The 12251-nt window shown below is 48.8% G+C and overlaps 2 protein-coding genes across 3 annotated transcripts in view; one reads left to right on the top strand and one right to left on the bottom strand.

The window, feature by feature from the left end:
* Positions 1-972: 972 nt before the first annotated feature.
* rmdn3 (regulator of microtubule dynamics 3) lies at positions 973-7483 on the bottom strand. Of its 2 annotated transcripts, none has more exons than XM_060884341.1 (13): positions 7007-7483; positions 6470-6632; positions 6121-6252; positions 5909-5994; positions 3608-3822; positions 3412-3514; positions 3197-3257; positions 3036-3111; positions 2865-2942; positions 2028-2126; positions 1849-1902; positions 1489-1569; positions 973-1400 (listed from the first exon to the last, which is right to left on the bottom strand). In XM_060884341.1, the coding sequence occupies exons 1-13, from the start codon at positions 7188-7190 to the stop codon at positions 1332-1334; spliced, it is 1401 nt and encodes a 466-aa protein (XP_060740324.1). In that variant the 5' UTR covers positions 7191-7483; the 3' UTR covers positions 973-1331. The 2 variants fall into 2 exon arrangements, with proteins under 2 accessions (XP_060740324.1, XP_060740325.1); XM_060884342.1 differs by having other exon boundaries at positions 6470-6629.
* Positions 7484-7574: 91 nt separating this feature from the next.
* zc3h14 (zinc finger CCCH-type containing 14) overlaps positions 7575-12251 on the top strand; it is an 11121-nt gene continuing 6444 nt past the window's right edge. The window contains exons 1-3 of the mRNA XM_060884340.1: positions 7575-7731; positions 9208-9250; positions 11843-11957. Of these exons, the coding sequence (XP_060740323.1) occupies positions 7693-7731; positions 9208-9250; positions 11843-11957 (197 nt within the window). The 5' untranslated portion in view covers positions 7575-7692. The remainder of the gene's footprint in view (positions 7732-9207; positions 9251-11842; positions 11958-12251) is intronic.

Here is a 12251-nt window from a genome sequence, read left to right as displayed (position 1 = left end):
AAAGGTGAGAGACACTTTATAGAACAAACTGCTGTGACCTTTAACCTTTCTTTTTTTGTCTTATGTCAAATATCGACTCAAAAACAAGGATGACTTAGTAACAAGGGATTAAGAAAGAAGTGTCTTGAGACAGGACAACAACGGTCCTGCAGAGGCCACGCCTCCCTCGCTGGGACTGACACTGTGTAGGCCACACCTCCCTCACTGGGACTGACACTGCAGAGGCCATGCCTCCCTGGCTGGGACTGACACTGCAGAGGCCACACCTCCCACACTGGGACTGACACTGCAGAGGCCACACCTCCCACACTGGGACTGACACTGCAGAGGCCACACCTCCCTCGCTGGGACCGACACTGCAGAGGCCACGCCTCCCTCGCTGGGACCGACACTGCAGAGGCCACGCCTCCCTCACTGGGACCGACACTGCAGAGGCCACGCCTCCCTGGCTGGGACTGACACTGCAGAGGCCACGCCTCCCTCGCTGGGACCGACACTGCAGAGGCCACGCCTCCCTCGCTGGGACTGACACTATGTAGGCCACACCTCCCTCACTGGGACTGACACTGCAGAGGCCACGCCTCCCTGGCTGGGACTGACACTGCAGAGGCCACACCTCCCACACTGGGACTGACACTGCAGAGGCCACACCTCCCACACTGGGACTGACACTGCAGAGGCCACACCTCCCTCACTGGGACTGACACTGCAGAGGCCACGCCTCCCTCGCTGGGACCGACACTGCAGAGGCCACACCTCCCTCGCTGGGACTGACACTGCAGAGGCCACGCCTCCCTGGCTGGGACTGACACTGCAGAGGCCACACCTCCCTCGCTGGGACCGACACTGCAGAGGCCACGCCTCCCTCGCTGGGACAAAGCAATTTGTCTTTGAACTGTCAGATACCGAGTTGTGATTGGCTAAAAAGTTAATACTATAATCAGGACACAGAACAGCACTGAAGAAACGACAGAATGTTTAGAATGTTTTATTTGCTTCAGAACAAAACTCTGAGCATTTGGAATGTCACATTAAAGCACACTTCTCAAACACATGCTGCCTTCATGATGGATTTATAAGTTAGAAGTGAAATAAATAGTTTTGTGAAAAGTAAGTTACAGAAACACCTGAACAGCAGCTTTAAAATGTCGTCTCTTTAAAGACTCGTACGTCAGTTATAACACCATCACTTCATTGTGACACCAGGCTGCCTGAGTAGGCAACGTTAGGACAGATGTTCTAATGGACTTTAGCTTGGTTAAGATGTTTGTTGAAAAGCTCGAGCATCAACTGGACGTGGGGTGGAATGAGAGAAAGATCACTCCACAGTCTTACAGCTGTACAGCAGGGCTGTCAATCAAAGCCTGTAGCTCCGCCTCCATCACAGAGAGCTTTGCCTCCTGTGGATTGGATTTTGATTATTTCAGTGATGTAAACTTTCTGAACCATAAAACTGATGATAAACAACAACAAGCTGCGTATCATCACCTGGTGGGTGTTGGTGGGTGTGGTCAGTGCCAGGTGTGCCCAGTTCCTCGCCTCTGATTCGTTTCCTAAATCCTTATGACACTAAAAATCATACAGAAGAAAATTAAAAGACCTGTGTGTGTGTGTGTGTGTGAGAGAGAGAGAGAGAGAAAGAGACCAGCGCTCTTTAAAATCATATTTCTGTTGTGTCCTGTAAACCCCTTAGACCTGTGAGTGAAGGACAGAATGCAGATTGTGATGGAATAAAAGAAGAGAGAAAGAAAAAGAATAAAAGAAGGAGAACAGAAAAATAGACCAGGAGAATAACAGGAAATAAGATGGAGTGAGAGACTGAGTGGTAGGAATGAAAGGAAAGTTAACCTTTGCAATGTAGAGTCTTACTGCTCTGGAGGATCCTGGCTTTAGCTTTTCAGCCTACACACACACACACACACACACACACACACAGAGGTTGTTTCCATGATTACAGTTCTCTAGATACATTTATTTACTTGGTAGTAAATATTAAGCAATGCTGTGTGTGTGTGTGAGAGAGAGACCTTCAGAAAGTTCTCCAGAGCGTGGTGTAGAGAGGAACATGGAGGAGTTTCATACACAGCAGCTGCTGCCTTCTGCTCCAACCACGACAACCTGCTAATCTACACAGACAGCCATGAGTCAGCTCCGTCTTCTACTTGGTATCACTTTTAATCCTCCAGATGTTTAAAAGCTTTGGTGTGATTCCATCTGCGCATGCATGATGTTTTGTTTTGTTTTTTTACACACACACATTTCAAATAAAAACCCCATCATCAGAGTGTAACACACACACACACACACCAGAGTGTAACACACACACCAGAGTGTAACACACACACCAGAGTGTAACACACACACACACATCAGAGTGTAACACACACACATTTCAAATAAAAACCCCATCAGAGTGTAACACACACACATCAGAGTGTAACACACACATCAGAGTGCAACACACACATCAGAGTGCAACACACACACATCAGAGTGTAACACACACACATCAGAGTGTAACACACACATCAGAGTGTAACACACACATCAGAGTGCAACACACACACATCAGAGTGCAACACACACACATCAGAGTGCAACACACACACACATCAGAGTGCAACACACACACATCAGAGTGTAACACACACACATCAGAGTGTAACACACACACACATCAGAGTGTAACACACACACACATCAGAGTGTAACACACACACATCAGAGTGTAACACACACACACACATCAGAGTGTAACACACACACACACACACATCAGAGTGTAACACACACACACACACATCAGAGTGTAACACACACACATCAGAGTGTAACACACACACACATCAGAGTGTAACACACACCACATAGCACCAGCGGCCCATCAGGTAGAAACACAGCGGGTCGTCGTCTCTGAGAGCTAAAGCATGATCCAAGTGTTCCTAAAAACACAAGTTTATTTAGAAACAACTCTGAAGATGACAGACTGACACACACACACACACACACACACACACACACACACACACACTCACCTTGAGTATGTGGCTGCTCTTCAGTTTACTGTGCATGCTGTCACACTGCAACATCTGACTGGTCAGCACAGCAAACCTGCCAAACACACACACACACCTGTGGATGACATTCACCCTCTCCTCTCTGTGTATGTGTGTGTGTGTGTGTGTGTATGTCTCACCACTTATGACAGTCAGCGTTCAGTCCGTTTCTCTGAAGTACTGACTCTGCCTCATCACGACCTACAGGGTCAAAATATCAACTAATCATATAATAGTAAAAGTAATAAAATACACAGATATGAACTGTATTGTGAACTTACATGTATTGTAATTCATCTTTGGGAATGTGTGTGTGTGTGTGTGTGTGTGTGTGTGTGTGTGTGTGTGTGTTCACCTTGCTCTGCATAACTTCGCCGCTCTTCCTCGTCCTCTGTATGCTCACACATATCATTGTAGGCTCGAGCCAGTCGCCATAGAAACTCAATATTATCACTGTACTGAATACACACACACATCCATCAGGGTTCTTTTATTAAACCTCTAAAGAAACATTTAAAAATAAATTATTATTATTATTATTGTTCAGTCACCAGGGGTTTGTTCTCCCTTAACAGAATAAATCCATCAGTTTTTTTCCCAGAATCCCCAGCATGAAGGAGGTCACTCTGGGTCAGCAGCAGAGCGAGTTCAGGACTCATCACCACCACTTCTTCATCAGCATCCACATCATCTTCCTCAGACTGCGGCTCGTCCGGCTGGAGAGTCAGAACTGTGGCACAGCTACGCTCTTCCTCCTCCTCCTCGTCTGTAATCACCATAAACCCTGAGGTTACTCTAATGTTACTGAAATGTTATGTTTACATTAACGCTACACTAACATCGCACCACTACTCTAACACTGATGGTGCTCTAAACTCAACGTTACTCAACACTGTTACTCTAAATCTACTCTTACATTCTGTTCTTACACTAATGTTACTCTAAAGTTAACATTCTAACATTACTCACGTGTTGCTCCAGCACGCTAACATTACTCACGTGTTGCTCCAGTACACTAACATTACTCACGTGTTGGTCCAGCACGCTAACATTACTCACGTGTTGCTCCAGCACGCTAACATTACTCACGTGTTGCTCCAGTACACTAACATTACTCACGTGTTGGTCCAGCACGCTAACATTACTCGCGTGTTGCTCCAGCACGCTAACATTACTCACGTGTTGCTCCAGCACGCTAACATTACTCACGTGTTGCTCCAGCACGCTAACATTACTCACGTGTTGCTCCAGCACGCTTACATTACTCACGTGTTGCTCCAGCACGCTAACATTACTCACGTGTTGCTCCAGCACGCTAACATTACTCACGTGCTGCTCCAGCACGCTAACATTACTCACGTGCTGCTCCAGCACGCTAACATTACTCACGTGCTGCTCCAGCACGCTAACATTACTCACGTGTTGCTCCAGCACGCTAACATTACTCACGTGTTGCTCCAGCACGCTAACATTACTCACGTGTTGCTCCAGCACGCTAACATTACTCACGTGTTGCTCCAGCACGCTAACATTACTCACGTGTTGCTCCAGCACGCTAACATTACTCACGTGTTGCTCCAGCACGCTAACATTACTCACGTGTTGCTCCAGCACGCTAACATTACTCACGTGTTGCTCCAGCACGCTAACATTACTCACGTGTTGCTCCAGCACGCTTACATTACTCACGTGTTGCTCCAGCACGCTAACATTACTCACGTGTTGCTCCAGCACGCTAACATTACTCACGTGCTGCTCCAGTACGCTAACATTACTCACGTGCTGCTCCAGCACGCTAACATTACTCACGTGCTGCTCCAGCACGCTAACATTACTCACGTGCTGCTCCAGCACGCTAACATTACTCACGTGCTGCTCCAGCACGCTAACATTACTCACGTGTTGCTCCAGCACGCTAACATTACTCACGTGTTGCTCCAGCACGCTAACATTACTCACGTGTTGCTCCAGCACGCTAACATTACTCACGTGTTGCTCCAGCACGCTAACATTACTCACGTGTTGCTCCAGCACGCTAACATTACTCACGTGTTGCTCCAGCACGCTAACATTACTCACGTGTTGCTCCAGCACGCTAACATTACTCACGTGTTGCTCCAGCACGCTAACATTACTCACGTGTTGCTCCAGCACGCTAACATTACTCACGTGTTGCTCCAGCACGCTAACATTACTCACGTGTTGCTCCAGCACGCTAACATTACTCACGTGTTGCTCCAGCACGCTAACATTACTCACGTGTTGCTCCAGCACGCTAACATTACTCACGTGTTGCTCCAGCACGCTAACATTACTCACGTGTTGCTCCAGCACGCTAACATTACTCACGTGTTGCTCCAGCACGCTAACATTACTCAGTTACTGTAGAACGCTGATGTTACTCTAATGTTAACACCAACATCACAAACCTTGAAACACCACTAATAAACTCTAACATGACTAACGTTCCAGTGTTGCTTTCCCGCTATTCTAACATTACTGTACTTAACACCATCCTAACACTAATGTTACTCAGACACTTCTACAGCACTAACATTACTCTAACTTTAGCTGCTCTCTCACACTACCATAAATTATTTAATAGCAACTTTACTTCAACACCAACACTGTTCAACATGTTCCGTATAACATTAGAACATTAACATCACATGACAAGTTACTGTCGTGTTAATCTGACTGTCATTAGAACATTAACATCACATGATCATTTTAAACTTACTGTCGTGTTAATCTGACTGTCATTAGAACATTTGATCACTAAACACTAAACTTGAACACAACTGTGTCCCAAACCACATCACACTTAACACAGAATGCTGAGTGTGTGTCACCTTCATCTTCCTCGTCCTGGTCCTCGTCCCTGTCTGTCTCTCGGTCTGTGTAGTCAGACTCTGCAGTCGAATAAGCTGTTGTGTATCTATGAGTGTAACACAAACACAGTAACTAGTTAATCACTAATTAAAGAGCTAGCTAAATACCACTGGCTCTGCCACAGTCCTCATTGGTTCATTAGTGTACAAAGGGGCGTGGCAGCGTCGCGTACCCGCCCTCGCTCCGACTGCTCATCCCGTTACTGGCAGTGAAGTAAATGGAGCTGGAGCTCATGGAGTCAGAACGCTCCCTCGTCAGGAAGTGACGTCGCCGCCGTGACCTTTGCCCTTCCTCCACTCCTTTCCTACAGAGAGACAGAGTGTCTGTAAACACACACAAACTCTACACTATCACACTCCATAATGTACACTAATACATATCCACTCTACAGTGCAGACGAGCACTGAGACACACACCACTGTTACACAAGGTCAGTCTCACTTCATGCTTTGGTGACTGATTAATGAGGATTAATGTATTTTGATTGACAGGTGACACTGAGCTGTCAGGGTGACACTGACCTGACGTCCTCAACTATGGTGTTGGCGATGTCTCTCAGGCCGTCCCTCAGCTCGGCTACTTCACCACGTAGAGTGGTCACACTCATCATCACCTCATTCAGAGTCTTCTTCAGCTCAGTGTGCTGCTCTGGGGTTAACTCGCTCAGGACAGATGCTATTGCTACTGTGTATGAGAGCACACACACACATACACACACACACATACACACATACATACACAAACACACCCAAACACACACACATCTTGTGATATTGTATGGCCCTGTTCTGATGGTATCACCCCTCCTTACTCACCCACACCCACCCACCCACACAAACTGATGGTAACACCCCTCCCTAATCACCATCACACACACACTCACACACTCTCTCACACTCTCTCACACTCACACACACACTCACACCCCTCCTTACTCACCTCCACACACACACACACTCTCGCACACACACACCCCTCCTTACTCACCACACACACACACACACACACACACACACACACACACACACACACACACACACACACCCCTCCTTACTCACCTCCACCCTCCTGTCCCAGGTTTGTCCGTCTGTCCCCAGCTGCAGTGCTGTGTGTCACCTCTAAGGGGCGCTGTTTCCTCCTCCTCCGCACCATGTGTTTAATGAGCAGCACCGCGATCAGTGCGGTACTGACGGTGACACCGATACCGAGACCGAGCATCCGGTTCCGACCCAGAAAGCTCATCTTTACCGTGTTTAATGTCTAATGTTTATGTTAAACCTCAAACTCTGAGCTCCGTGTCGTAGCGACAAACACATCTATATGATATACATTTATTATATTCACCAGGTGATGTCATCGCCAGCTCGCGCACCGTGCACGCGCACCTGCCTAGTGCACGTCCGGATCCCTGCCGTGTATATAAATATATTATATAAAACTAAAACACGTTCGGTTTCAGATTTATAGACACTTTCGTTTTTAACTGGAAAAATGTCGTCCTGATAACGAGAGTGTGGGGAAAATCCGCAACGTTCTTTAACGTAGTAAACAAAACATCGGTACACTGGCGCCATCTAGAGCCGTGGAGTATACGGGGTGTAGACATGCGCAGTGTGTCAGAAAGCCTACGAGCATGCGCAGAACTGATCCCTCAGCTCCAGTCAGCCATACAGGACTCGGTTTAAATACTGTTCATTTATATGTGCGCTAATTTGTAGGTCACAGACGCGAGCTGAGACGCTAAATGATGGAAATCGGGACGGAGATCAGCAAGAAAATACGGGTAAATTAAACATGTTCAAACCTGCAGCTAGCTAAACCAGTGCGTATAGCTTAGCTTAGCTTAGCTTAGCATAGCTTAGCTTAGCATAAATTCGCTAGCTAGGTCAACTGTGTTGTTTTTGTCTGTAATAATCATTAACTAATAAATATACAGACAGATATGCAGTTGTTTAATGATATTAATTTATAGTGTACGAATGTAAGAACCGTCCACATGCCTTCTGTATATAATACTATGCTAACTAATGTAAACTCGTGCTAACGCCTCAAACTCACAACCAGGAGCTTTATTAGTAATGACAGAGACGACAACAACACAGACAATACAAATAAGATGAGAATAAAACAACACACACACGTAAATACACACAGACAAAGAACTGGAAAATAAATAAATTGTATGTAAGTTGTGCTGTAGATAATAGAATGAGATGCAGGATGTATTCGGATGGAGATGATAACAAATACATATCAGGTTATTGCACATTGTTATCGTGTAATGATTAACATTTAACTGTTTGTCTGGGAGAAGAAACTGTTCTTGTGTCTGGTTGTGATGGTATTTGGGGCTCTGCTCCAATCTATGGCAAAGGTTTAAAAAGCTGATGACCTGTATGAGAGGGATCCAGAGTGATGTTCTGAGCCCTTTACTTCACTCTGGATCTCTACAGTTCTTGAAGGATGGGCAGGGGAACACCAACCCAGTGGTGTTGGTGTGTGTCCCACTTCAGGTCCTGGGAGATGGTAGAGCCACACTGAATGCAGGGGGGTTTCTCATGAAGTCCTCAATCATCTCCACTGTATTGAGTGTATTGAGCTCCGTGTTGTTGTGACTGCACCAGACAGCCAGCTCTTTAACCTCCTGTCTGTAGGAGACTCGTCTCCGTCCTTGATGAGGCAGATGACTGTAGCATCGTCCGCAATCTTCAACAGAGGGGTCATTAGAGGTGCAGTCTGTGTGTGTTCTGCCAAATATCGTACAGTTTGTCCCTTGTAAAACTGATAGTGTTTGATAAACACGAAACAAGTGGAGAGCGAAGCACCGTGGCTGCCATGTGCGGCGCCATCACAAGCCTGTCCAGTCGTTGTGTGTGTGTGTCTTTTGTAGTGTTGTATCTCTAACACAACTCTTTAGTTCATTCAGTAACACACTCTTTACAAGGTGTGTGTGAGAGAACAGGGGGACATGCAGTAATGTGCATGTAACCTGTCTGTAAGATGATAGACTAATGTGTGTCTGGTTATCTCAGAAAACTAGAAAACCTCAAAGGGAAAAAAATACAATTAAATCTGATGTTGGTGATGAATCAGAATCAGCTTTATGCACCAAGTGTGTAGTGTGTGCAGTGACAAGGAATTTGTCCTTGTTTTATGGTGCTGTAGGTACATACATACATACATACATACATACATACATACATACACACACATGAATTTGATAACCTGACTCTCATTAATGTGTACATGTGTGTTTCAGACGGCCATTAAAGGGAAGCTGCAGGAGTTGGGGGCGTATGTGGGTAAGCTCACTGTGTGTCTGTGTGTGTGTGTCTGTGTGTGTGTGCCTGTGTGTGTGTGCCCCTGTGTGTGTGTGCCCCTGTGTGTGTGTGCGCCTGTGTGTGTGTGCGCCTGTGTGTGTGTGCGCCTGTGTGTGTGTGCGCCTGTGTGTGTGTGCGCCTGTGTGTGTGTGTGCCTGTGTGTGTGTGTGTGTGCCTGTGTGTGTGCCTGTGTGTGTGTGTGCCTGTGTGTGTGTGTGCCTGTGTGTGTGTGTGCCTGTGTGTGTGTGTGCCTGTGTGTGTGTGTGCCTGTGTGTGTGCCTGTGTGTGTGTGTGCCTGTGTGTGTGTGTGTGCCTGTGTGTGTGTGTGTGCCTGTGTGTGTGTGTGTGCCTGTGTGTGTGTGTGTGCCTGTGTGTGTGTGTGTGTGCCTGTGTGTGTGTGTGTGCCTGTGTGTGTGTGTGTGCCTGTGTGTGTGTGTGTGCCTGTGTGTGTGTGTGTGCCTGTGTGTGTGTGTGTGCCTGTGTGTGTGTGTGTGCCTGTGTGTGTGTGTGTGTGCCTGTGTGTGTGTGTGTGCCTGTGTGTGTGTGTGTGCCTGTGTGTGTGTGTGTGCCTGTGTGTGTGTGTGTGTGCCTGTGTGTGTGTGTGTGTGTGCCTGTGTGTGTGTGTGTGCCTGTGTGTGTGTGTGTGCCTGTGTGTGTGTGTGTGCCTGTGTGTGTGTGTGTGCCTGTGTGTGTGCCTGTGTGTGTGCCTGTGTGTGTGCCTGTGTGTGTGTGTGCCTGTGTGTGTGTGTGTGCCTGTGTGTGTGTGTGTGCCTGTGTGTGTGTGTGTGCCTGTGTGTGTGTGTGTGCCTGTGTGTGTGTGTGTGCCTGTGTGTGTGTGTGTGCCTGTGTGTGTGTGTGTGCCTGTGTGTGTGTGTGTGCCTGTGTGTGTGTGTGTGCCTGTGTGTGTGTGTGTGCCTGTGTGTGTGTGTGTGCCTGTGTGTGTGTGTGTGCCTGTGTGTGTGTGTGTGCCTGTGTGTGTGTGTGTGCCTGTGTGTGTGTGTGTGCCTGTGTGTGTGTGTGTGCCTGTGTGTGTGTGTGTGCCTGTGTGTGTGTGTGTGCCTGTGTGTGTGTGTGTGCCTGTGTGTGTGTGTGTGCCTGTGTGTGCGTGTGTGTGTGTGTGTGCGTGTGTGTGTGTGTGTGTGCCTGTGTGTGTGCCTGTGTGCCTGTGTGTGTGTGTGTGTGTGTGCCTGTGTGTGTGTGTGTGTGTGTGCCTGTGCCTGTGTGTGTGCGTGTGCCTGTGTGTGTGCGTGTGCCTGTGTGTGTGCGTGTGCCTGTGTGTGTGTGCCTGTGTGTGTGTGTGTGCCTGTGTGTGTGTGTGCCTGTGTGTGTGTGTGTGTGCCTGTGTGTGTGTGTGTGCCTGTGTGTGTGTGTGTGCCTGTGTGTGTGTGTGTGCCTGTGTGTGTGTGTGTGCCTGTGTGTGTGTGTGTGTGTGCCTGTGTGTGTGTGTGTGTGTGCCTGTGTGTGTGTGTGTGCCTGTGTGTGTGTGTGTACCTGTGTGTGTGTGTGTGTGTGTGTACCTGTGTGTGTGTGTGTGCCTGTGTGTGTGTGTGTGTGTGCCTGTGTGTGTGTGTGTGTGCCTGTGTGTGTGTGTGTGTGCCTGTGTGTGTGTGTGTGTGCCTGTGTGTGTGTGTGTGTGCCTGTGTGTGTGTGTGTGCCTGTGTGTGTGTGTGTGCCTGTGTGTGTGTGTGTGCCTGTGTGTGTGTGTGTGCCTGTGTGTGTGTGTGTGCCTGTGTGTGTGTGTGTGTGCCTGTGTGTGTGTGTGTGTGTGCCTGTGTGTGTGTGTGTGCCTGTGTGTGTGTGCCTGTGTGTGTGTGTGTGTACCTGTGTGTGTGTGTGTACCTGTGTGTGTGTGTGTGTGCCTGTGTGTGTGTGTGTGCCTGTGTGTGTGTGTGTGCCTGTGTGTGTGTGTGTGCCTGTGTGTGTGTGTGTGTGCCTGTGTGTGTGTGTGTGTGTGCCTGTGTGTGTGTGTGTGCCTGTGTGTGTGTGTGTGCCTGTGTGTGTGTGTGTGTGCCTGTGTGTGTGTGCCTGTGTGTGTGTGTGTGTGTGCCTGTGTGTGTGTGTGTGTGTGCCTGTGTGTGTGTGTGTGTGTACCTGTGTGTGTGTGTGTGCCTGTGTGCGTGTGTGTGCCTGTGTGCCTGTGTGTGCGCGTGTGCCTGTGTGTGCGCGTGTGCCTGTGTGTGCGCGTGTGCCTGTGTGTGCGTGTGCCTGTGTGTGCGTGTGCCTGTGTGTGCGTGTGCCTGTGTGTGCGTGTGCCTGTGTGTGCGTGTGCCTGTGTGCGTGTGCCTGTGTGTGCGCGCGCCTGTGTGTGTGCGCGCGCCTGTGTGTGTGCGCGCGCCTGTGTGTGTGCGCGCGCCTGTGTGTGTGCGCGCGCCTGTGTGCGTGCGCGCGCCTGTGTGCGTGCGCGCGCCTGTGTGCGTGCGCGCGCCTGTGTGCGTGCGCGCGCCTGTGTGCGTGCGCGCGCCTGTGTGTGTGTGCGCGCGCCTGTGTGTGTGCGCGCGCCTGTGCGTGTGCGCGCGCCTGTGCGTGTGCGCGCGCCTGTGTGTGTGCATAAAACCATAACTGTTTTTGTCCCAGATGAGGAACTTCCTGACTACATCATGGTGATGGTGGCCAATAAGAAGAACGCTCAGCAAATGGCAGACGATCTCTCACTCTTTCTAGGCAACAACACCATCAAGTTTACTGTGTGGTAGGGCAACAACACGCTGATACAGCACGGCTACACAACACGCCGATAGAACACGGCTACACAACACGCCGATAGAACACGGCTACACAACACGCCGATAGCACACGGCTACACAACACACCGATAGAACGCGGCTACACAACACGCCAATAGAACACGGCTACACAACACGCCAATAGAACACGGCTACACAACACGCCGATAGAACACGGCTACACAACACGCCGATAGAACACGGCTACACAACACGCCGATAGAACGCGGCTACACAACACGCCGATAGAACGCCGCTAC

This window comes from Tachysurus vachellii, chromosome 12 (assembly GCF_030014155.1).
Source record: "Tachysurus vachellii isolate PV-2020 chromosome 12, HZAU_Pvac_v1, whole genome shotgun sequence".
NCBI lineage: Eukaryota > Metazoa > Chordata > Actinopteri > Siluriformes > Bagridae > Tachysurus > Tachysurus vachellii.
Note: the sequence above shows the minus strand (reverse complement) of the source record. Positions and strands in the feature narration are given on the sequence as shown.

Bases quoted from the DNA above. Each gene is read 5' to 3' on its own strand.
- rmdn3 (XM_060884341.1), bottom strand. From the start codon at position 7,190: ATGAGCTTTCTGGGTCGGAACCGGATGCTCGGTCTCGGTATCGGTGTC. The intron at 3,515-3,607 runs GTGACTGAACAA...GTGTGTATTCAG, and splicing joins TAAGGGAGAACAAACCCCTG to TACAGTGATAATATTGAGTT. The intron at 2,943-3,035 runs GTGAGTGTGTGT...TTGTGTTTTTAG, and splicing joins AGAGCAGCCACATACTCAAG to GAACACTTGGATCATGCTTT.